Genomic DNA, 24,455 nt, shown 5'->3' with positions numbered 1-24,455 from the left:
ATTTGTACTTTTTCCCCCCTTTTGTTGCCTCTAAGGGGATTTCTACAGAGCTACAGCAAGGTTAATAGGAGAAAGGACTGTTCTTTTGTAAACAAACACATATATTATGGAGAAGAATGAAAAATATTTTGAGTGATTCTCACCTTTATATAAATAACTACATGCTCCATGCAGAAAACTTAGACAATAAAGAAGCAAAAAAGAAAATGTCTCTATCCAGAGAAGTCATTAGTAACTTTAATAGTAAAATTTTCATCTGTCTAAATATGTACATTTAGATACAGATGGGATGTTTTAGCCTTAAAATACATCTTGAATTATTTATGTCAATGAATACATAGGTACATCATCAAATACTGAGTGATTCTTTGAAATTTTTTAAATTAAAAATTAATAGGTAATAGATGACATGGTAAAAAAAAAAATTGGACAACACAAATGGCTGCTTAGTGAAAAACAAATGTTTCTAAATGATTCTGAAGGTATATTCACTCACGATCCACCTAACGGCCATATTTACTATTTAGGGGAGAGAGAGTAAACACACAAGCCAGAAATTTGTAGTCTTGTCTCCAACTTCCAGAAGTTTTATATAGTTAGAGGGGAAAGGTGTTGGCTGTGTTCCATCTTAGGGGTGAAATTCAAATTTCCAATTTTATGAGTGATGACTTAAACACCAACGTCCCTATTGGCTCATCTGTAAAAAGACTGGGGAAAAAAGCACTACTTCACAGAAGAGTTGTTTAGATGGATGTCTTTCTTTTTTTTTCTCCACCAAAAGACATAACTAATGTGTTCCTCTAAACTATATGATAGTACAGTATGATAGAGTAACTACTTTTATGGACTTCAATGTATAGTTTAAATGAAAAATCTGAAAGAATTTTCAAGGTTAAACAAAAGATGCCAAATAAAATTTACACTTGTGGTAAGCCTCATCCCCAGGCTTTGGGGAAAGCCATTCATTTTCCTCTATCATTAGAGTACTATTATTCACTCTCTTACTAGTTCATTCAGTCAACAAATATTTTATTCGACAACTACTGAAACCCTGGCTCTGGTCTATACAGTATGGAAATAGTACGTAAGACACAGTAGACTCTTGACCTAATGGGACTTCATTCTATTAAGGAGGGTAGATCATAAACCAATAAACAAGATTAAACAAGGTGATTTCATATGGTATCACAAAAACAATAAAACAGAGGGACATGAATGGAAAGTTCTTAGAACTGCCTTCAATTGAAGGGTTCAAAAAAGGACTCTCTGAGGGTGCTGATATAAAAGCTGAGACCTGAAGACCTCAGAGGAAAAGTCTGAGAAATGATGTATAGTACATAAATGACCATAATAAAACATAAGTGCTGTGATAAGCATGGTAGTGCCCCAAAGAATAGGACTTTAGGACCCCTGGGTTTTCTCCTCCCCCAACCATCACTAATGTCTTACACAAGGTGTTGCCCATTTTTGGACCTCATTTTTTGCACGGCAAAATGAGGTTGCTGGACCAAAATGAAGAGTTGTCCCTGTTTGATGTGCAGCATATCTAGAAAACCACAAAATGTTACAGAATTCAATGCAGATTGGGGGGAAAGAAAGATCTACTCTGACAAATATTAACAACCAGAACAATATTGGTCTGAAGTCCCTCTGCATCAGCCCTTTGGAATGCTTTAGGCATTGATATGTACCAGGAATTTATTCAATGCTACCACCATTCTCCTAATACAGCATGAGCCTCCAGGAAGTAGCCTTGCAGGCAGGAGTGAATGCAGGTTTCACGGGGCCTGAAGTTTATACAATGTGGAGGAACTTCTCAAAGACTATGAAAGTAAATATACAAAATTACTTCCAATAAAGGCCAACTATCTCCTGTTAGGCAAATTCTTTAACGGACAATAACCAAAAGCCCTGGATGAAATATTTTTAAAAAAAAACAGCCCTGGAGGCACTGGAAAGCAGCTAAAGGCAGGCAGAAACTAGAGGAGGGGTCTATAATTGGAAGAAAGAAATGGCACTAGGTGAGTCTCCTGGGTTGTTTGTTTGTTTGTTTGTTTGTTTGTTTGTTTGTTTGTTTTATGGCTTTTAGCCTGAGGGTAGGGGCCCATTAGCACCATTTGCAGTAGCTAAAACCTGGAGAGAAACTCTCAGTCTAATTTGGTTGAAAATCAGAGGACAAAGTTTGGAGCAACCATAGTAGTTGGAGAGTAAGAGGGAAAAAGAGAAAGTCAGAGAGGAGAAGTCCCAATTTTGTATATAACTCTACCCAGATCTTTATCTGATCTCTGAATTATGCATATGTGGAGCAGACTTCAAGCAGCCAGTTAAGACCAAAAGACTGAACAGAGATTTCAGATATAACCAAGTAAAGGGGAGACATAGTTTGGAGTTTAAGTCCAGCCAAGTTAATTGCCTGTTAAAAAAAAAAAAGAAGACTCTTTGAAGAAATATAACAGATTCCATACTCTCTACAACTATCAGTAACAATGTCCAGGAAAAATTCCAAATGACTGGAGATACAAAGAAACATGAAACATAACCCATAATCAAGAGAAAAGGCAATCAGTGGGACCAACCCCAAAATGACCTAAATGTTGGGTTTAGCAGACAAGGATTTTAAAGCAACTATTATAACTACTGTCAAGAATGTAAAAGAAAACACGCTTGTAATGAAGAAACAAAAGAAATCTCAGCAGAGAGACAGAAACAATAAAAATAGGACCAAATGGAAATCCTAGAACTTAAAAATACATTATCTCAATTGAAAAATTCACTGGATGAGCTTAATGGAAAGCTGGAGGGAAAGAAGAGTCAATCAACCTGAAGATACAGCAAGAAAAGCTATTTAGTCTGAAGAGCAGAGATGAAAAAATAAAAAGAAAGAACAGACCCTGACGGATCTGTGTGATAATGTCGAAAGGTCTAACATTTATGTAATTGGAATCAAAGGAGAGGAAAGACAGAGAATAGGGAAGAAAAAATATTTGAAGATATAATAGTCCACACCTTGACCCGAATACAAAAATTAACTCAAAACAGATCACAGACTTAAGTATAAATTCTAAAATTTCTAGAAGAAAGCAGAAGAAAATCTTTATGGCCTTGGGTTAGGCAAAGATTTATTAGATGCTCCCAAAAGCAGGATTTATTAAAAACAAAAATGGATAAATTGGACTTCAAAATTAAAAACTTATGCTCTTTAAAAGATGCTGTTAAGAAAATTAAAGGCAAACTGCATCCTGGCAGAAAATATTTGCAAATCATTTATCTGATAAAGGACTTATATCCAGACTATATAGAGAACTCCCCAAACTCAATAATTAAGTAAAACAAAACAATCCAGCTTAAACTATGGGCATTTCACTAAAGAAGGTAGATAGATGGCAAATTAAACGAAAGGATGATCAACATCGTTAGCCTTAGGGAAATGTAACTAAAGGCTCAAAGAGCTACCACTCATTATATACCCATTAGAACTGCCAAAATTAAAAAGGCGGATCATACCAAATGTTGGCAAGGATATAGAGGAACACTCCATACACTGCTAATGGGATGGAAAATAGCACAACCACTCTGGATAACAGTTTGACAGTTTCTTAAAAAGTTAAATGTACACCTACCACATGATCTAGCCTATGTTCATTTCTAGATATTTACCCAAGAGAAATAGAAGTACGTTCAAACAAATACTTGTACATGAAAGTTCATAGCAGCCTTATTTGCAATAGCCAAAAATTGTAAACAACTCAAATGTTCATCAATAGATTAATGGATAAATACTGTTACACTCATATATTGTGATAGTTTTTAACTTTAAAAAAGGAACAAATTATCAGTACATGTAATTACATGGATGAATCTCTAATTATTCTGAGTGAAAGAAGGCAAATTTATTACACACCATATGAATTCATTTGTATAAAACTTTAAAATGCAAACTAATCTATAGTGACAGAAAGCAGGTTAGTGGTTTCCTAGGGGAAGGGGGGATTGGAAGGGAGTGATTATTAAGGAGCATGAGGAAGCTTTGGGAGTTATGTTCATTATCTTGATTGTGGTGGTTAATACAAATGTCAAAACATCAAATCGCACACTTCAAGTATGTGTAGTTTATTATGTGACAATTATACCTCCAAAATGCTGTTTAAAAGTCAGAATTGTAGGCAAGAGAGAGCAGAGGGATTGATTATATGGGCATAATAGAACTTTCTGGCATGATGGTAATATTCATCATTTGGATGGGGTTTGGATTACTCATGTGTATATATCTGTCAAACTCATTGAATGATATATTTAGGATTTGTGAATTTCACAACATGGAAAGTTTACTTGCCCCTCCCCCTCAAATCCTATAAACAAATATTGAACTGCAGTTAATGATATAAATGTTGAAGTGCTTAGGAATGAAGTGTACTGATGTTTGAAATTTTCTTTTAAATGCATAAAAAATAAGGATGGATCAATGGATAGGAAGAGGAATGGATGGATGGATAACTATGTGATAAAACAGAGACAGTGAATTGTTAATTGTAGAATTTAGGTGGTGGGTGTACAGGTGTTCAAAATATAATTCTACTGACTTTTCTGTGTATTTGGAAATTTTTATATTGATAAGTGTTGGGGGAAAATTAGGTATAGGGCTTTGAAAGATATCTTGTGCAAGTGAGGGGCCCTGACGATTAAGCTTTGTTAGTTTCACAGTGAATCCACCTCTGCCTGTGGGTCTGTCAGAATGTGTGTAAGGAAACTACAAGGGAGCATTTTGTTGTAGCTCCTACAGCAAAGAGAACAAAAGATTTTAAAGATGAAAATAGTAGTTCCTGATGATAAACTCTAGAAAGGAATCATTTTAAATGTTCAATTTGTCCATGTTTATACTTTTACACTCTTTTTTTGTACTTAAAAATGTTCTAGGTATAAAAAAAGAAAAGAAATCAAGAATAAATAAAAGATAAAAAGGATAGAAATCAGCCATAATTTTATTCCCCAGTGATGATTACTAGGCTATAAGCTCCAAATGTATTTTGTTTATTGTTGCCTCCTTGGTGATTGGAACAAAGCCCAGCACATTTACTGCTGAATGATTTGGGATGAGTCTGGGGGGTGGGAAGCAGTAACACATAGAAGTGTTTGTGTATCCTAGGTAAAGCATACACCAAGAGCAAATGTGTAAAAATTTGGAACAAATGGGCCACATTCAGGAGACACAGGTTTCTTAAAACCTGGGAGTGCCTAGGCTAACATATTATTTGTCCTATATGGCATTAAAATAATTTTTAATGAGATGTTAATCTCGAAAAAGACAGGCAATTTACAGAAAAATATAAATGTCCAGCTTCTTTTGACAACATGGAAAGCTCTGGAAACTTTGGGGTCCCATTTCTACATGATAAAAATAGGCTTGGAGCTGAGTGAAAGCTGCCCTTCTTCGCAAAGCTCATCTGTTCCCCAAAGTCTCTGCCAGGCTCAACTCACTCATTTAGGTTCCCTCCTGGACCCAACAGGCATTAGAGTTTGCAATCTCTGGCAGGAGAAGTCAGGGACCCGATACTGCAGGTCAGGTTGGGGTCAGAGGTACAAGGCCTTGGGTATCTAAATGAGGGGTCTGTACTTAGTTCAATGAGCAAGAGGAAGGATTGAAGAGTGTTTCCTCAGCTACTAACATTGTGTGATCAATCACCCCTGAACTTAGTGGCTGAAAACAACAATAATTTACTTAGCTTATGATTTTGTGAATGGGTAGTTTCTGGCTAATTCTTCTGTGTTTTAATTATGTGGTTCTTCTGTGTCTTGACTGGACTCACTCATGTGACAGCTGCCAGGTTGGCTGGTCTAGTATGACCTCAGATGGGACAGGTTGTCTCTGCTGCATGTGGTCTCTCATCTTCCTGCACCCTTGCCCAGCTTGTTCATGGCTGGGTAGGGTTCCAAGAGATAAGAGTGGAAGTTTGTAAGGGCTCCTGAAGCCGAAGCTTGGAACCGGCACATCATCATTTCTACGTTCTATTGGCCAAAGCCAGTTACAATACTAGCCCAGATTCACGTAGTGGGGACCTAGACTGCACTTCTTAATGGGAGGAGCTGCTAAGTCACATTGCCAAGAGGTGTAGATCCAGAGAGATACATTTTTGCAAAACATCAAAGTTACTATCAGAGGTGTGTGTTTGACAATATCACTCAGGGTGGGGTGTGGTCCATATTACTGGATTTGTTTTCTATCTGTAACAGAGAAGTGTTGCCTCCCTGCACCCATGAATAACTCCATGCTGAAGGATATGAGAGAGAAAGATGCCCGGCTTGTGCCTCTTCCAGATCCTTGTTCAGGGACTCAGTTTCAGTTTCAGCACACAGTTTAACAAAAGGTAGACAGTCTCTCTAAGATTTCTGTGAAAGAATGAACAAAATATTAGACAAGGGCAGAAACTGACAGCCAAGCCAGAAACATAAAGATATCCTGCACTGCATAATAGTGTAGAAACTGCATTCCCCTTTGTCTGGCTGGAGCATAAACCACCATCTGCACTCATGCCTTTGTGATTTGAAATTTCCTCTTACTTGGTCAACTTTAAAATACAACTAGCTTATGGGAGCAGTAAGCTCACATCTTAGCGTGAATCAGTCCCAGATATTAGAGTTCCTAACACCAGGAGGACCCTGGGTTGTAAGGGATCATGGGAAGGGGAGGAAGAATACAAGGAGAATGTGAAGGAGAGGAAGACACTATAGAAACACTCTAAAGGCTAATTCTTTGGGAAGCACCATTGATTCTGGCTCTTTGGCTTTGTAGTGGCAAAGAGAAAGTTTCAGATGGAAGCTAGGCCATGGTTTTGATTTTTCACTCCAAAGGGTGGAGATGGGGTTGAAGGAAGCAGAGGGATGAGGGATGAGACACCCTCTCAGAAGTCTGTTAGAGTGATTCCCGATGGACCATCAATGAGAAGGCCTTGAAGGACAATCCTTGTGCCAGAGACTTTCGTAAATAGCGATGCTGTCCTTGGGAACTATCTCTCATTCCTCTCTCAAGGTATTTCATCTTCAATTATCAATACACTCCATCCCCAGGTCTCTAACTCAAGAGACTCTCACATGTGTGTCCCAGGATATGTGCACAAGAATGTTTAAGGTTCCTAAGGACAAAGTACTAGAACAACTAAAATATCCATCAATAGTGGAATGGGAAAGTATGTGGTGCACTGTTAGCTAGTGGCCTACTACTATACAGCAGTGAAAATGAATATGCTGAAACTATCACATAAGCATGGATGAATTTCAAATCATTTGCTCATAATAATTGACCAAATTAAGCAAGTTATGGTAGAATATAGCATGATACCATTTACAAAAAGTCTTCATACATGAGAAACCAAATAATATAGTGTACCTTTGTAAAACTATACTTTTACCAAAAAAAATTTTTTTAACAAAAACTTAGGACAGTGGTTACTCCTGGAAGAAGGGAGAGGAATGTGAAAGTGAGGCATTCATAGGTGGTTTCTGAGTTAGTTGGCAATGTTCTACTCTACACCCAGGAGTGGGTATGTGATGTTCTTTTCCTTTGATTTTTTTAAATGCAAAAATATATTTTATACATTGCTGTACTGTGATACAGATTACAAGAAAGAGAAGAAAAACATTATTTTTTATCTTTGAACTCTGCAGCAACTTCAGCGGAAACACTTTCCCAATTCAGGGATACTGTGTGTGAAACATGCTCTTCTTATGTCTGGAACTCTGTGAAAAGTCTGAGAGATTTGGATCTAGAGCAGAAGAGGGAGACATTCCCAGGGAGAGAGATGGTAAAATGAAACTATGGAAGGAGCAGCTGATAACATGGTGAAATAAAAGTCTGAGTAAAGGAAATTATCCCCAGAGTGCTGAAAAAAGAAAGGAAGGAAGGAAAAATGGGAGAAAAAAGAACATAAACTGGAGTACTCTGCCTTCCCAATCCACTTTAGGCTAAACAATGCCCTGAGGGCAGACTTTCTGAACTCCTGTACTATTTATGGATATCCGGGCTGGACAATCTCTGCTGTAAGGGGCTGTCCAGTGTATCATAGGATGTTGAGTAGTTTCTACCCACTAGATGCCAGTAGCATGTCCCATCCCACCCCATCTCCTGAGTTGTGACAGTCAAAAATGTCTTTAAACACTGCCAAATGTCCCCTGAAGGACAAAACTACCCCTCGTTGTGAAACACAAGGGAAATCTTTCACACATATGAAGTAACACAAGTGGCTCACACTCTTTAGACCAAAAAGAACCCTACCTTTAACAAAGGGTCTCCTGGAGGGGTCATATGCCCGGCAATCATCAATGATCTCCAGCAACTGAAATGGACAATCTTCACCCAGTGGCTCCTGGTACCGCTTCACAGCCACTAGCTGGTAGATCTTCTTGGAATCACAGCCTGGCATGAAAACGATAGGATGGTTTTAAGAACTGCTCTGGCACTCACCTATCTCTCTAGATGCTCATGGCTAGCATCACAACTAGGGAACTGTGAGAAGTGAAGAAATATGAGCTACCAATGACTCCAATGGAAGTAGAGGCCAGGAAGTGCCCACATTGGAGAACAAAGCAACCAGGACAGAACTGATGGGAACCTCCAGTCTATGGAAGGGGACGCAATCTCAGCACCATCTGAGCCAGCTTTCACACTGGTTACCTTCAAATGGGATCTTCCCAGTGGCGATTTCCCAGAGGACGATTCCAAAGCTAAAAGAGAACCAAGAAACTGAACAACTGTAACAAGTTTCCCTTTTCCAATGCCCCTCTAGCCATTTCCAGAAAACATGGTGATTTTTCTGATTACCACCCAATTTCACTCAACAGAGTTAGGATGGTCCTCCCTTGTGGAGTTGGACGTGGACCTTCCTGTCCTGTTCATCTGAGTTAGAATCTGCATGAGAACATAAACATACCTGTATATTTCAGCCTTTATGTCGTATTTATCATACACATTTTTTAGTCTCTGAGGTGAGACGTATACAGCAGAACTGACTCTCTCTGCTTCCTTTCCTTTAGTTTGTCGGCTGATGGAAGTCTGTGTTTTGCTCAACTCAAATCCTGCAAGCTAGATAGAGAGGTGACTCAGAGAAAGAAAGAAACAGTAGAGAGGGCAGGGGTTGGTGCTACACATGGCTGTTGGGGATGGTCTTTTTTCTTTGGGATCTATTTCCACTGGTGTCTTCTGCCTGTGTGACTACTGGTTGGCATTCTGCGTTTGATTTATTATGGTGCATTGACCAAGAGAAACACAAAAGGGTTTCTTCTTTATAAAGTGGGGCAACGAGGATTATTTGAGACAATGGTTATAAAGCACCGGTATAACTCGGTATGTTGTAGTTGTGCTAGTATTACTACGTTAGATACAAGGCTTTCTCAGGACTCAACTCCACTGAGTGAGGGTGGACAGGGGTGCCTGGAGCCACTGATGGCTCACTTTCTCTCAGAAGCAGATGAAAAAATGACATGGGGGCATCTCTTCTGTTCTATCTGACCCTACAGGCAGGCTGTTCCTTTGGATTTTACATGACAACCATGAGTTACTGCATTGACTCTGCATGGCCAATGCCATGCTTTTAAGGAAGGCATAGCACAAGTCATGGGAGTGTATGTTCTCCTCGCCCCACACACACTGGTTATCCGCACCATCTATATGCAGAGGGCTGCCAGCTCCTAATGCAGCCAGGTACCCAAATCTAGGGGCAAGATCAGGAAAAGAATTAGACATTTAGGTGGCTCCTCCTCCTTTCATTCACATGTTCAGTGAGCACTGACATCCAGCACCATGCTAGCTACCAGGGGTGAAAGGCTGAAAAGCACATGTTACAGTCAGGCAGGATAAGGACTGGGACTAGGTGGAGATACAGTGTTTTGGGAGCACATATATCACACCAGTGATGGGGAAAGATGTTTGAAAGGCAGAAAACACCTGTCTTCTATTATTCAACAGCTGTCCCTGACACTCATAAGGTTAGAAGAGAGAAAGCCATCTATGGATGACAAAGAAAATATTCTTTTAGCATTTGGGACATCATGTTAATAAAACCCTTTCCTTTCCCATAGGAGAATGTGACTTTCAGTGAATCTTTTAGCTCTGTTCCCCTGGGAATGTGACACAAGCAGACTGTTACCTATGTTCCTAAGAAATTTGCTGCTAATAAAAAAAAGACTGATGATCAGTAAGTTGCAGATGAGAGGTCAGGGGGTAGGAGGACTATAAAGAGCTATAGGGATGCTGGGCTTTGTGGTGACTTATAGCTGGCATGCCCCTTGTGGGGACACTTGAAGGCCTGCCTATAGTGTTGTTACAAAAGAACACTGACTCCTGTGTGTCATGAGGCTTCTAAGCCCGATGGCTCTGCAAGCACCTCAGGGGAGCCTCTTTCTCAAGCACCTGGGCTGAGGGCAAGGAAAATATCTCTTGGAGGACTGCAGGGACAGGTGTGGGGATTCCCAATGGAAAGAGGGATTTGATGCTGCCCTGCAGCAAGCTGTGTTTCCTGCATGACACCCATCTAATTGCCTCCAAGGGCCAAGTGTGGGCTGTGGCAGGTCTGTGAGTATGCATGCCTAGTTGGACCTAAGGAGATCCCCTTATGGGTATCGCAGCGACACAGAAGTGGTGTCCTGGCATCTAAGGGGAAATAGCTCTTAGCCCATCCCTGCTGAGTGGGCGGTGAGGGAAGACGGGCATCAGAACAGCAGGCAGGATTGAGTCCATCCTGTGCTGGGCACACAGAAGGCTGTCCAGGCAGGGGAAGCGTTGTGTTCAGTTCTAAGTTTCAGGCAAAGAAACAAGGAGGTACCACCTTTCTGGGAAACATGCGTCCCTCTCCCGGCACCAAACAGTCACACTGGTCGAACTCAAAGGGCTCCCTGGAGGGCCACGCTCACCTTAACTTTGTAATCTTTAGTCACCAGGAAGCTCGTGCTGCTGATGTTTCTGTGGAGTTCTGCAGGCGTTTCTGAATGGTGCAGCCTGACGTGACCAAAGGCAGGGAGCATTAGTGACCTTGGCACAGACTTTCTTGAAGCGCTCAAAGGGGATAACGAGGCTGGTCAGTACCAAGTCTTCCTCATGGGTAGCCATCCACGGATTGCTGGGAAAACCGGGAGGCAGAGGCAAGATTTGACAAGTGGGTGCTGTATGCCACTGTGGTGCTCTGCGTGGGAAGCACTGAGCAGAGCAATGTGCTCAGAGGTGTGGCTGGATTGCTGGAGCATGTCTAGGACCCTTCCGGTTGGGACATATGTGAAGCTGGGGTCCTCACCAACTTAGTAAGTGGTCAGTTCTTTGAATTAATGGAACCCCTGCCTCTCAGTTTGCGTTGTTATCACAGAGTCTGCTTTAGCTTGGGTTCTCCCAGGTGCAGATCATAAGACACGGATTTGGGTCCAAATGATTGATTAGGAAGGTACTTCCAGGAGAAACTGGTGAGGAAGCAGGACTGAGAAGAAGAAATCAAGCAAGGATGTGACTTTGGGTGGAGTCCTAGGCTCAGCCTAATTCCACGGGAACCTCTGAAGGATAATTACCCCTCAGGGTTTGTTCTGTATGAAGTAAAGCAACTGGACTTTGTTCAATAGCTCTGGACTGGGCAGAGTGGGTAGGGCAGCACTGAGCTGTTAGCAGCAAAGAATGCTGAGTGGGGCATGAGTGTGCAGTGCTAGTATAAAGGACCAGAGGCCATCTGGGCAGGCATGAACGGTGTCCCCCCATAGTCCAAAATTAGTTCTCATAAAACCCTCTAGAGTAAGGAGAAGAAATGAACCTCATGATTTCCAAGAAATTGCTAAGGCAGGATTTCCAAAAGCATGGGGTAAGTGGTATATGCAAGATGACATAGTGAAAAAAATATTTTTCTTTTAATTTGCTCCAGTTTCTGATTACACTAAGGGGAAAGTCTCAGTTTGCTGCTGAGTGTTTTTAACACCTCTCTAAATCTGCTAATATCTCTTCTGCAGAAAGAATGTGGATCTGAATTACAGACCTCTCAGCCAGCAGCATCATCTTGCCAGAATTTAATAACACTGTTTTGGTTTCATCTGTGGTCAGCTATTTGTAGTAAATGATTCTGGTTTCCAATTTATGGTAGTAATAGAAAGTGTCCTTTCCTCTTACTTTCTCTTGGTTTTTAAAAAGTGAGCTAATTGAAAGGAAAATATTAGATAAATAACATTGGCATTATTGTGAATATGGTAATAACCATGAAAGTGGTCTGTGAGTGACTGATGTTGGGCTAAAGGAAACATAGGTTGCATGTGAGAATAGCCAGATAAAATACATGACACCCAATTGATTTTGAATTTTGGAAAAATCAATGAATTTTTTTAAAGTATAAATATGTCCCCAAATTACATGGGACATACTTCTACTAAAAAAGTGTTACTGTTTATCTGAAATTCTGTACATCTGAAATTTTAGTAAAAGTGTGTCTCATGTAATATTTGGACACCCTTATACTAAAAAATTGTTCATTGCTTATCTGAAATTCAAATTTAACTGGGCATCTTATATTTTTTTTTTGCTAAATCTGAGAACCTTGAGACTAGGGCCTGTCCAACCCCTCAAGAGCAGCCTGGATGTTAGATTTAACCCTCAGTTCTGTGAGCTGGTGTTCGCTGGATTAAGCCTCTTTTTTCCCTCTTCTGTCTAAGGTGTTATCATCAGAGTAACTAGCAAAACAATTCATGGAATGGAAAGCTGTCTGGGGCTTCCAGCCTGTTCTCTCCTTATCTCTGGGACTATCGGCAGGGCAGATGGACTCACTCTGTTCTTCTTGGTGCCCCTCCCCCACCTGGTACCTGTACAAGCCTCTGGCTGCCCCCAGGACCAGGATGATGCGCATGGCGAGGGTGAGGTCCTTTTCCTTATCCAGCAGTTCCCTCAAGGTCCCACGCTCACAGTACTCCATGACGATGGATAACTGAGATGGGGTCACTGATGGAAAGAAGCCAAACGCTATGACCAGTCAGCCCCACTCATAGGTCTGACTCTCTGCAGCCCACCCCACCCCTCTCTCTACAGACACAGACTAGACTCTGCTGTATTTCTCCACCACCCTCCATCCCCACCTCACACAGTGTGACTCCTTGGATGGGTCATTTACCCACCGAGTCGCCATATCTCCTCTGTGTGGCATCTAGCATGTCCTATTTCTACCTTTCTCTTACTTATTTGAATAAGGTCTCTCCGACTCAACTGTACATCCCAGGAGGGCAGGGTCTGCTTTATTCATACAGTGCTCATAAAGAGCTTAGCGAACACATGTGGCAGGAAGAAATGAGGCCCAGACTGCAGAGGCTGGTGGGAGCAGCTCAGGCAAGAAGTTGAGGCCTCAAGTCTCGGGCCTGAGATGCAAGAACCAACACACACCAAGTCAGTCACCTCAGCCGTCACCCAGGAGAATAAACATCACTGAAAGTTTTCCTTTAAAGGAGAATTTCTGCTCCAAAACCAGGTCTCCTGAGGCTGTAGAGAAACTTTCAGAGGGGATAAGACAGGAGGTACTCTGTCTTCTCTGTAGACAAAGCAGCAAAACATAACCAGCAAGTGGGGGGCCATGCTGTGAGAGGAAATGCAGCCAAATTAAAAAGATTAAAATTAAAATGAACCTGATGCATGAGGTTCTTGGTAAAGGGGCAGGTTAATTTAAGTTTTAGATTTGACCTACACTAATGATCAAGATTAGATTTCTTGCTTAGGTCAGTCAGCGTTATAAGGTTTTATTGCAACAAAACACAGCCATCACCAAGATCAGCATCTGAACAAGCATCTCCTTGGTTCCCAGTGAATTGGCAGAAGGAGAGGTGGCTGCATTACTGCAAACCAGCCCTCAGGCTGAAGCCAACGTCAAGCCTGCTTCTCCTGAAAGAAGATGGGAACCTGCATTTTGGGATGTGAAAAAAATTAGTGTTGATACTAAAAACACCATGTAGATTTCACCCTTTCAGCTGTTCTTTAAAAATGCAATGCATTAAAACACAGAAGATCTATGCAGACCACTGGAGGCACACCCAACCCTAGAAGCACCCCTTACCTGTTTCATCGATACAGATCCCAAACATACGCAGGATGTTGGGGGAATCAAATTTCTTCATGGTTCTGATTTCATTATTGAAAGTATGCCTCACTATTCTATGAGGATAAAAAGGGAAATTAGGATTTCAGGCCTGGGAGGTACTTCAGAGAACATTTAGTGTTGGGACCACCCGGGTAACTGGGTATCTACGGGGCATGAGGGATCATTAGACCTCCTGGAGGTGAGAGCTGGTGGGAGGGTAGGCATATACAACCCGTTCTGAAGAGTAACCTGGTAGTACTTAGTCAATTTAATATACACATACCCTATGACCATCAGTTCCTCTTCTGCTAAGACAGCCCAAAGAAATTCCTATACAGGTCCATAAGGGGATACTTATGGAGGCATTATTTTTGTTGGGGGAATGTTAGAAGCAGGTTGTGCTCCATCACTGGAAAAATAGGTAACATGTGGGTCTACACCATGGACTGCAGTCACAAGGAAAGGACTAACAAGCACAGTATGTGTAACATGATGCCAAGTGAGAAAGGTAAGCTAAGTAGGCAGCAGACCTATAACTCTACCACTGTGAACATTTAAAATGCATATACATGTAATAACAACATATATTTTGGAAGAACACATACAAGCAAAAAACTTTACTGTCTGTGGAGAGGATGGGAAACTAAGAAATAAGAATAAAAGGGAATATGTCTTTAAAAACCTCTAAATACATGAATAAACAAGAGAAGTTTCTAGAATTGATGTTAGAAGACATGCCTTTAAGTCTTAATAAGTCCTTAATAGCAGAGAGCAAATCATTTAAACCTTTGGGGCCTGGGTTCCCCATTTAAAAATGGAGAGAATATGCCTCTCTCCTTGGGAGTTGTAGAGAGAACCATACAAAATGACTTACCCAATGTCTCGGGGTTTGAAGACTTTTATGGCCACTGGGGATTTGTGGTATTCCCCTTCATAAAGTGTGCTCAATTCATTTTCCCTTCGCAGGATCCAGTCAGCTTCTGGAAGCTCCTCCTTCTTGATCTCCTTGATTTGATCTTCCAGGATATTCTTGGGTTTCTGTGAGTCTGACCTCATCCCTAGGAGAGAAAGAAATGTAAAGAGTCAATATGCTGAGGAGGGTGTGTGTCATAAGGGAAGAAGCATCTTAGTACCACGTACGTGGGAAGCCCTACACCATGAACCACAGCTAGCCCTGCCTGAGCTTCTGACTGACTCATCCTGGAAGAGAGGTCCCAGTGCCTCTGAGTGACCAGTAGGGACACAGCTGGATGGTTAACAGAAGTGTGACATCCACTTCCTTTCCGTCCTCTTCAAATCCTGCCTCTCTCTAGCCTATAACCTCATCTTGACCCATCTTCCTCATTTTGGAGTTCTTTCTACAACTACTGCCATACAGCTGGGCACCTGAGCATTTAGCATCTTGACTAGTGATTTCAGTCCTAATAGGTGGACACATAGTTCAAGCTCAGTAATCCCACTGCTGTTATGTGTTCACATGTCTCTCTTTCCTCTCCCTTCCTTCAGTCTATGGCTGGGAGCTCCAGGAAGGCAGGCTCTTTCTCTGCATCTTAGTTTTCTCTACACACAGGTTCTGGCATAAAGCTGATACAGATTTGTAGAATGGATGAGCATTTTAAATTTGATCTGAATCTCTTCTTGGAAATTCAGCGTGGATGCTATCAGAGGAAGTTGTCAGCACTTTGAGAGATGCCAGAAGATACCTTGCTGATCAAGAAGTTCCCTTCAAAGGCCACTTTGTGGACAGAAGCCTGGGCTGGTGATGAGCACATCCCCAAACCTGGGGGCTGCTTCCAGCCATCCAGCATAGAAAAGGGTAGAGGGACGGGGGAGGCTGGAATTCCCAGCAAACTAATGACTTCTAGTTCAGGGCAGCCAGAAGCAGCAGGGCACGTGACAACTCACAGCTCCTCACGGTTTCAGTGGTTTCCTTCATGGTGTTTTCCAATTGCCTCAAAGTTTCTATAATTTCATTTCCTGCAAGAAAAAGAGCAGCAACTTAAAAACAGAAATGCTAATTAAAAGCACACTGAGATATCCTTTTTCATCTATCATAGTCACTGCAGTAGGAATTATTATTGCTCATGAATATTCAACTTTCTGCTTCTAAGCACACAGGAAGTGCCTTGAAGTATGGCTGTATGGCTTGCTTTGGCCAAAAAATGAAGGGAAAGAGATTTCAGGGAACTTTGTGTCAACATAAAAGTGCCATAATATTGAAACATCCTGGAAGGAGGACATCTAACTTGAGGAGTCTCCTGGACTTTCCCTGAATGAGTAATAAATGGTCATTTCTTTAAGACATTTTTTTTTTGAACCACAGTATAATCTGACCTATATCCTGATTTATATATTTAGAAATATGTTTTAAAATTGACACTACACTATATACGGTGCCCAACCATCCTGGTTCCCTCAGGATGAAGGAGTTCTGAGGACATAGGACCTTCAGTGCTAAAACCAGGAAAGTCTCAACAGACAATCTCATACATTGTTGATAGGAGTGATATTTCTAAAACCTCTGTGGAGGGTAGTCGGCTAACCTCTATCAAAATTTAAAATGTCCATATTCTTTGACCCAACAATTAGACCCAGTAACTCCAGTTCTGGGAATTTTCCCTAAAGATGTTCTGAAATATATACAAAGATGCTCATTGCAGGACTCTTTACAATAGTGACAAACCAGACACAACTTAAATGCCCATCAATAGGGAGATGCTTAAATATATCTGGTCCATGTATACCAGAGAATACCAGACAACTCTACAGACATTTATATGGAAGAATATTCAAGATTATTTAATGAAAAAAAGCAAGAAGGAGAACAGTGTGTTTAGTATGCTACTGATTGTACAACAGTAAAATATATATACTTAAATCTCCAGAAGGCTATTCAAGAAACTGGTAAGACAGTGTGGTATACTCATGCTAGGCCCTTTTCATACCTCCTGAATTTTGTACTATGTGAATGTATTACCTAATAAAAATGTTTTTACAAAATTGAAAAGTGAGAGAAGGAAGTAAATCCTTTCCTAAGTTGATGACACCAACGTGCCTCCCTCCACCTGAAAGTGGACCAATGAACACTGAAGATTAGGAGGGCCGGGGGCCAATCCTGCCCTGCAGCTGCATCAGTCTCTACATTGCCTCAACCTCACTCCAACCTTGCTCCTGATTCTCTTTCCCTTTGAACCCATTTTGTCCACAGGTCTCCTCCAGATCTGGCTGGTCCTGTTTAAGTGTCTCCTGCCAACCTGACTGGGGATGGACCGCCCCCCACATCCAGGTGGCAGAACAGTTATTCTTCTGAGTTCCAGTGGCTGGAATGTTCATCCAAATGCTCTTCACCCTCTCCTCAATTCCTCTCTCTCTCCACCCACAACCCCTAACAAGAGGGAAGGATTTGGAATTCGTATCACCAGGATCTGCAGTAGGGTAAAGAGGTCTCATTTGTTTCCATCCCTTCCCCCTCTTCCCTCTCCTCGTGGTCCTTGCTTTCACTGTCATCCCCCCTCCAACCTAGCCTATGTCTCATCCCCTTAGAGCCCTACCCTCCACTAAGTCCAACTCAGGCCACTCTAGTTCAAGCCACCATCAGCTCTTAAATAGCCTGTAAAGTGGTCTCCTAACTGGGCTTACACTTCCACTCTTGCCCACCAGGGTATGTTGAGTTATTGGTCCCAATTCTTCCCTACCACACAGTAGTATCACCCAGGCCATAGCCTCTTAGTGGGCACACCACCCTCCCTGTCCCTTCATGTTGGGCTTGGCTGTATGACTTGCTTTGGATGTTAATAGATGTGATACAAATAGAGGCTTGAAACGTGCTGGCACAGTTGAGCTTGCCTTCTTGCAATTCTGCTTCGAAAAGGACATTCTCCAGGTACTCATTGCTGCTTCAGTCTTGGCTCCAGAATGAGACACATGGAACAGACTCAAGATGGACCTGGTGCCTAGAGCCCAGCCCAGCCAAGCTCACATGAGTTCAGGAGAACCCCAGCAGATCCACAGATCTGTGAGCAAGAATACTGTTTTTTAAGCCTCTGAGTTTTGGCATGGTTTGTTATGCAGCATTAGTGTAGCAGTAACTGACTAATACATATCTATTTGCCACATGGCAGCCTGGGTGATTTTATTTTCATACAAATCAAATCATGACAGGCTCACACATATAAGAACCTCCAATCACTGTCTTCCTATGACTCTTAGAATAAAATCTAAAATTCTTATCATGCCTACAAGGCTTTGCATGACCTTGCTCCTGTATCTTCTGGCCTACTTCCCCACTTTAATCTGATACCACTCTCCCTTGCCCACCACACTAAAGCCATCCTGGACATCCCATATTTATTCCCACCTCAGAGCCTCTGCATTCACTGTTTTCTCTGCCTGGAATGCTCATCTCCCTCATCTTCACATGACTTGTTCCTTCTCATTATTCAAAGTGTCCATTCAAATGTCATGTCACCCAGTTAGAGAGGCTTTCCCTGACCACTCTCTCTGCATCCACTCTCACTTTCCATCTCACTACCATATGTACCACTGCCTTTAGATAAAATAATTTAGTTAGCCCTCTATCTGCAGACTTCACGTTCCACGAAGGCAAAGATGTCTATTTTGCTCTGTATATCTAGCACTCAGAACAGTGCCTGGCACACAGTAGATACTCTACTCATGTTTGCTTAGTTGATTACTGAATTCTTCTTCCTAGATAACTGGCATAGTCATTGAACGTCCTGGTAAAACCAGGGCTAGAAGGGATTAGCTTCCAGATTGACGTCAAAGAGAATGGAAAGGCAAAGAAGACTCATAAGTATACCCCCGCCCGCATCCCCGCTTATGATGGCTTGCTCTGATTTCTCCAGCCTCCATCATATCTGGGTCTAGGGATGTCAGGAGTCTGAGTCTTATGAATAAATACTTGCTAAAATCTCTTCAGTCTTCCTGGTCCTTTGCAAAACCAAAATAAGATTAAAATGCCCCCACCCGCACTCCCTCCACCAAAAAAAAAAAAATCCTTACCACTTCTCAGTCTTTCAATAACTTGCCTGTCTTCCTCTGCATCCTGCTGATCCTCCTGTTGCCAGGCTGCTCCTGGGCTGATGCTTGAAGTATGCCTCCATTGATGCACCTGAAGCAGCAGTGAGAGCTCCTCCCAGGCATCTCTCAGACTCTTGTTCACTCCACTAAAGAGTATTCTGTCCTGCCCTGCAGTTAGAAACTTGTGGATATTGGATTTATTGCTGAATTTATCTATTCGTTCCTTAGCTTCCTCTAGGGCAGCCTGAAAATGGCTCAGGGCAATGGTTATCTGGGGGGACAGGTTCCTCTCTCCTTGGGCCTGGAGCATCTGCAGAGGCTGCAGGAGGCCGTGGACACGGTTCCCTAGACGCTGGCACTGTTTCTGGCAGTATTTCATCTCTTCAGTCTGTTTGTAGATAAGCTGGCCTAAGGAGATGATCTGCCCCAACTGATCCATACCTGGAAGAAACTGATGGAATCTGTTTAAGTCCCAGAATCTCCTGCATATTTACTACTGGGTTAAGGGACCATCAAGGGCATCTGTGATTTAAATGGCTGAAGAGAGCCCTTATGGAAAACATTATGGAGATTCCTTAAAAAAATAAAAATAAACTTACCATATGATCCAGTAATCCCATTCCTGGGCATATTTCCAGAGGAAACTCTAACTAGAAAAGATATATGCACCCCAATGTTCATGGCAGCACTATTTACAATAGCCAAGACATGAAAACAACCCAAATGTCCAACAAAAGATGACTGGATAAAGAAGTTGTGGTATATTATATATACACACATACAATAGAATACTACTCAGCCATAAAAAGAATAAAATAATGCCATTTGCAGCAACATGGATGGACCTGGAAGTCATCAGTCATTCTAAGTGAAGTAAGCCAGAAAGAGAAAGAAAAATACCATATGATATTGCTTACACGTGGAATCTAAAAGAATGATACACATGAATTTACTTATAAAACAGAAACAGACTCACAGACATAGAAAACAAACTTATGGTTATCAGAGTGGAAAAGGAGGTGGGAAGCGATAAACTGGGAGTCTGAGATTGCACATACTACTACATATAAAATAGATAAACAACAAATTTCTTCTACTATATAGCACAAGGAACTATATTAAATATCTTATAGTAACCTATAATGAAGAAAAATATGAAAAAGAATATATTTATGTACATGTATGACTGAAACATTATGCTGTACACCAAAAATTGACACAACATTATACACTGACTATACTTCAACTACAACAAAAATTTTAAATGGCTGAAGAGGGCTCTACATCATTTCCATGTAAGGTAGAAATGGCTTGCTGTCCACCAAAATATTCCACAGTAACAGAGTTGTAGCTGGGAAGTGTCAGCCCAGCTAGGACTACATCTCCCAGCCTTCCTTGTGGCTTGATGTGGCCATGTGACTAGTTCTTACCAATGAAGTGAGTGGATATGATATGTGCTACTTTTGGCTGAGGCAGGTTTGCCTCCTCCACACAGAGTCAGCTGGATGCATAGGATGACGTGGCCCTAGGTGTGGTGGAGCCCCAAGAAGGAGGAATTCTAGATCCCTGAATCATCACTTGGCGGAGAGCTGCTCTCCTCCAAGAGAACATCTTCCATGGACTGTTAAGTAAACAAAGAGTAAACTTCCATTGCATTTGAACCACTATATTTGGAAGGCTATTTGTTACAGCAGTTCAGCTTATTCTAACAAATATATCCTGCCAAAGTATAGGGGTGACTATAGGATCGGGGGATGGAAAGCTCAGGCCCTGTCTAAAAAAGACAAAGATTACCCAGTAAGTCACCAACTGCTGTTCTTCAAGGATAAAGGGCTCAGTGGTGGATGATCACTCAGGTTTTAAAGAGCAGTCAGAAATCTGGATTCTTATGGTAAATCTCTCAATGTAAAATCTTGCAACCCAGTCAAAAAAATGTCTTAAAAACTGTGCAGTCCAATACTGTGTGGGTCAAGTAAAACATGCTTGCCAACTGGATATTGCCCATGAAGCCTCAGTTTACAACCTTGGCTACAGTCAGTTAAAGATATTCAAGATTGTAACAGAAGTTAGCTATTGAGAAGTTGTTAATCTCGAATTTTCCTTTCTGTTTCTTTTCCCAATGCTTGAGTACTCCTGCCTCCCTAGTCCTCAACCCCCGGCCCTCTCTGTTTTGTTTTTGCAAGGTGTTAATTTGTTCTGGCCTCCTTATTGGCCAATGCATCAGTAAGATATCATGTTTTAAGTGCTGCCCCACCTCAGAGGCATTTGCACTAAAGACTCAGATTTTCCAGGCCCAGAGGAGTTGTGGTGGACATTTGCATTGCCTATACAACATCCATTTATCTACTTCCTATTGCTGCCAGATTTTCTGTGGCTATCTGCTCTTCCCCCATTCAGCAATGAGTTTGTGGGGAGCTGGCCCCAGCCTTGGTTCCATGGATGAGACTTGATGTGTCTAAGCTGGTGATTCTCAAGTGAAGGTGATTTTGCCCCTCAGAGGACTTTTGGCAATGTCTGGAGACATTTTTGGTTGCCACAACTGGAGGTTGGGTGTTACTGACATCTAGCAGGTGAGGTCAGGGTGCTACATAGGACAGTGCTCCCTGCTCCCTGCAGAAAAACTATTCAGCCCAAACGTCAACAGTGTAGGGGTTGAGAAATCTTGCTGTAAGCCATCAGACAATTTTAAATAGCCTATCACAATGCTTGGTTCAAAACTGGCCACCTGAGCTAATATGAGGGGAATGTTTACTGGGGAGCTTCCTGGCTCTCCTAAGACAGCCCAGGAAGCCAGCTTCTAATTCTCAGTCTCTCTCTCTCCATCTCTCTTTCTCTCTGAATATGAGTGAGAAAGAATGGAGCGCTGATTCTAAAGCCATGGAATGAGGCTAACCTACAGATGGCAGAATGGAAAGAAGACAAGAATCTTAATTTTTGATGACAACATTGAGCCACTGGTTTGAACTGACCCTGAAGTCTACCCCTTTTCTCAGCTACAGGTTTCATGAACCAACACTTCCTTATTGTTTAAGCCACTTGGATGATGTTTGCTCTTGCAACCAAAGGCAACTTGGTTCAGTAATGAATGATGATAAAAACGATGGTCACAAATCTCTCTCTTCACCTACTATAGGCTAAGTGCTTTGGAACCATGAGCTCACTGTGGTTATCTTCATTTTATACATGGAGGTACTGTACTGAAGTTGGAGAAGGTTGCATTTAAATAAGTAGTAGGTCATGGAAACAGTTTCCAAAGTACTTTTAAACAAAATTAATCTCAACAATTTAATGAAATAGGTAAGACTACTATTACCAATTTGAAGAAGATAATTAGCTTGGAACCCAAATGTGGCTTAAATGCATGAGTAAGAAGAAACTAGCATAAGTGAAATCAAATAATCAACTAATTGCTACATTTTTGTTTTTGTTGCTTTAGAGTTAAACTGAGCTGGCAAGGGAAGTAACAGGTGTTAGGGCATGCCTAAAAAGACTCATTGGGTCTAAGGCTACCTAGCTTTTCCCAGTTGCTAAGCAGATAGCTTCAAGGCCATTTCTTGGGACTTGTGAGGGCAATGAACTCTATACTTTTCTCTGGTCCACTGGAGACAGAAGCAGATGTGAAAGTGTTGCTCAAGGAACCTTGAGGATTTCAGCTTCATAGCTCTAAGCTTCAGTTATCTTATTACTAGCCTCATCAAAAAAGCCGTATCTCAGCAACTAATCAGAAAAGATAATGGGAAAAATATCCCACTCATCAAAGTGACAATTTAGAACATTTTACAAGAAAAGTGATGGCATGGTATGAAGAAAACCACACAAAATAAAGCTTGAAAAAATGGGGAGAATTGTTGTATCTCTGGCTGGAAATTAAAAATGACAAACCTAGCAATCCTTTACAAAAATAAATCCAATTTAATGCAGTTCCAATAAAACTCTTAAAGGTATATTTTGGTATTGAAACTAAATAATCCTAAAGTTCATTTGAAAGGGGAATTAGTAGGGATAAACAGGATTTTTATAACAAAAAAAGGGACTTACCTATAAGATATTAAAATTCTAATAAATAAAACTTCTTAGGGCTTATTAACTATATGATAAAGATATCAAAAGGATGAAAAGGAATACAGATAAATATATACTGTGATTCGACAATGTGAATTTCTAGGAACTGGTGCTGTAGAAAAGCTCATATAAAAAAAAAGAAAAGCTCATATGTATATAATTAGTTGGATACTAACATGTTTATTAAGGTGCTATTTATTACGCAAAACTGTTAACAATCCTGATAATAATATGTTCACACCTTACTTGCAGGAAAACTATGAGGAGTAAAAGTTACTCATTTTATAAGTGAAAAATCTTAAAATGGTAGCAGCAATATTAAATCCATAAAGAACTCTAATGCCATTTCCTCTTCTCCAAAAAGATGGCATCAAGGTAATCTTTTCTGATCAGACATTTTACGTCGGGTTACTCTCCTTGTAACTAAAATGGGCCCGGGAAAAGGAAGAGGGCATTCATCAAGATCTGGAATCATCTCTCTTGGCAATTTTCCCACTGATTGCCTTGAGTTGTCTGTCTAGGGTTGCTTGGACAATTCTTCTGAGCCGGGTTCCCAAGGCCCTTCCACGACCCCCACCCGGATCCCACCTCTATTCCCCGTCTTTTTTTGTAGAAAGCAGAGACCCGCGCGGGCGGCTCCACCCTCAGAGCGTTGGAAAGGAAACCAACTCGGTGCTGAGTTCCAGGAAATGTGACTGTGGGTCACCTTCATCTGCTACCCGGCTCGCCCCTCACTGCTCAGGAATCCGGCAGCTCCCCTCTGTCCTGCCGCCTCTGGGCACCGCGCGCGCGCCCCGTGACGACCCCCAGACTCACCCTCGTTCCTCTCGAGGGCGTCCAATCTGTCCCGTGCCCAGTTCCAGGAAGACACTTCGACTTCTCCAACGACTACCTTCCTCCGAGGGGATAAGTCTGCGAATGCGAGACCCTGGGGAGGTGCCACGTCCCTGCACTTCCTGACCTCTGTGCCCCTACGCCCTGCGTTCCCGCTGGCCGCGCGGGTCTAGACCCGATGCCAGCCGCAAAAGGGCGGTGGAATCCTTCTGAAGTGAAGCCGGATTCTGCTCTTGTATCTGAGCTCCGCCCCTACACGGTCCCACTTCCCTCCAATCAGTTTGTTGGGCAGCTGTTTGGTCCTGAGCCCTCTAAACGGCAGGGACGTGGGCAGGGAAGTCTTGACACGCCTCCTCGGGGCTTTCACAGGGCTCTTGCAGCCAACGCCCAGGCTCAGGGTGTCCTGGTTCCGTAGAACCCCCTTCCAGGTGGTTCAGGGCAAAGGGTCGT

General features: G+C 41.8%; 1 protein-coding gene across 2 annotated transcripts; it reads right to left on the bottom strand.

Annotated features, from left to right (window-relative positions):
* Positions 1-215: 215 nt before the first annotated feature.
* MLKL (mixed lineage kinase domain like pseudokinase) lies at positions 216-24,455 on the bottom strand. Of its 2 annotated transcripts, XM_031458077.2 has the most exons (12): positions 23,988-24,455; positions 19,709-19,759; positions 19,092-19,560; positions 15,975-16,046; positions 14,944-15,127; positions 14,046-14,143; positions 12,811-12,946; positions 10,900-10,984; positions 8,922-9,073; positions 8,666-8,715; positions 8,267-8,407; positions 216-6,384 (listed from the first exon to the last, which is right to left on the bottom strand). In XM_031458077.2, exons 2-12 carry the CDS (start codon positions 19,727-19,729, stop codon positions 6,353-6,355), a joined length of 1,440 nt encoding a protein of 479 aa, XP_031313937.1. In that variant the 5' UTR covers positions 19,730-19,759; positions 23,988-24,455; the 3' UTR covers positions 216-6,352. The 2 variants fall into 2 exon arrangements, with proteins under 2 accessions (XP_031313937.1, XP_010985397.1); XM_010987095.3 differs by lacking the exon at positions 19,709-19,759 and having other exon boundaries at positions 23,988-24,454.

Source organism: Camelus dromedarius, chromosome 9, assembly GCF_036321535.1.
Source record: "Camelus dromedarius isolate mCamDro1 chromosome 9, mCamDro1.pat, whole genome shotgun sequence".
NCBI classification, from domain to species: domain Eukaryota; kingdom Metazoa; phylum Chordata; class Mammalia; order Artiodactyla; family Camelidae; genus Camelus; species Camelus dromedarius.
The sequence above is the reverse complement of the archived record's forward strand: the minus strand, read 5'-3'. Positions and strand labels throughout refer to the sequence as shown.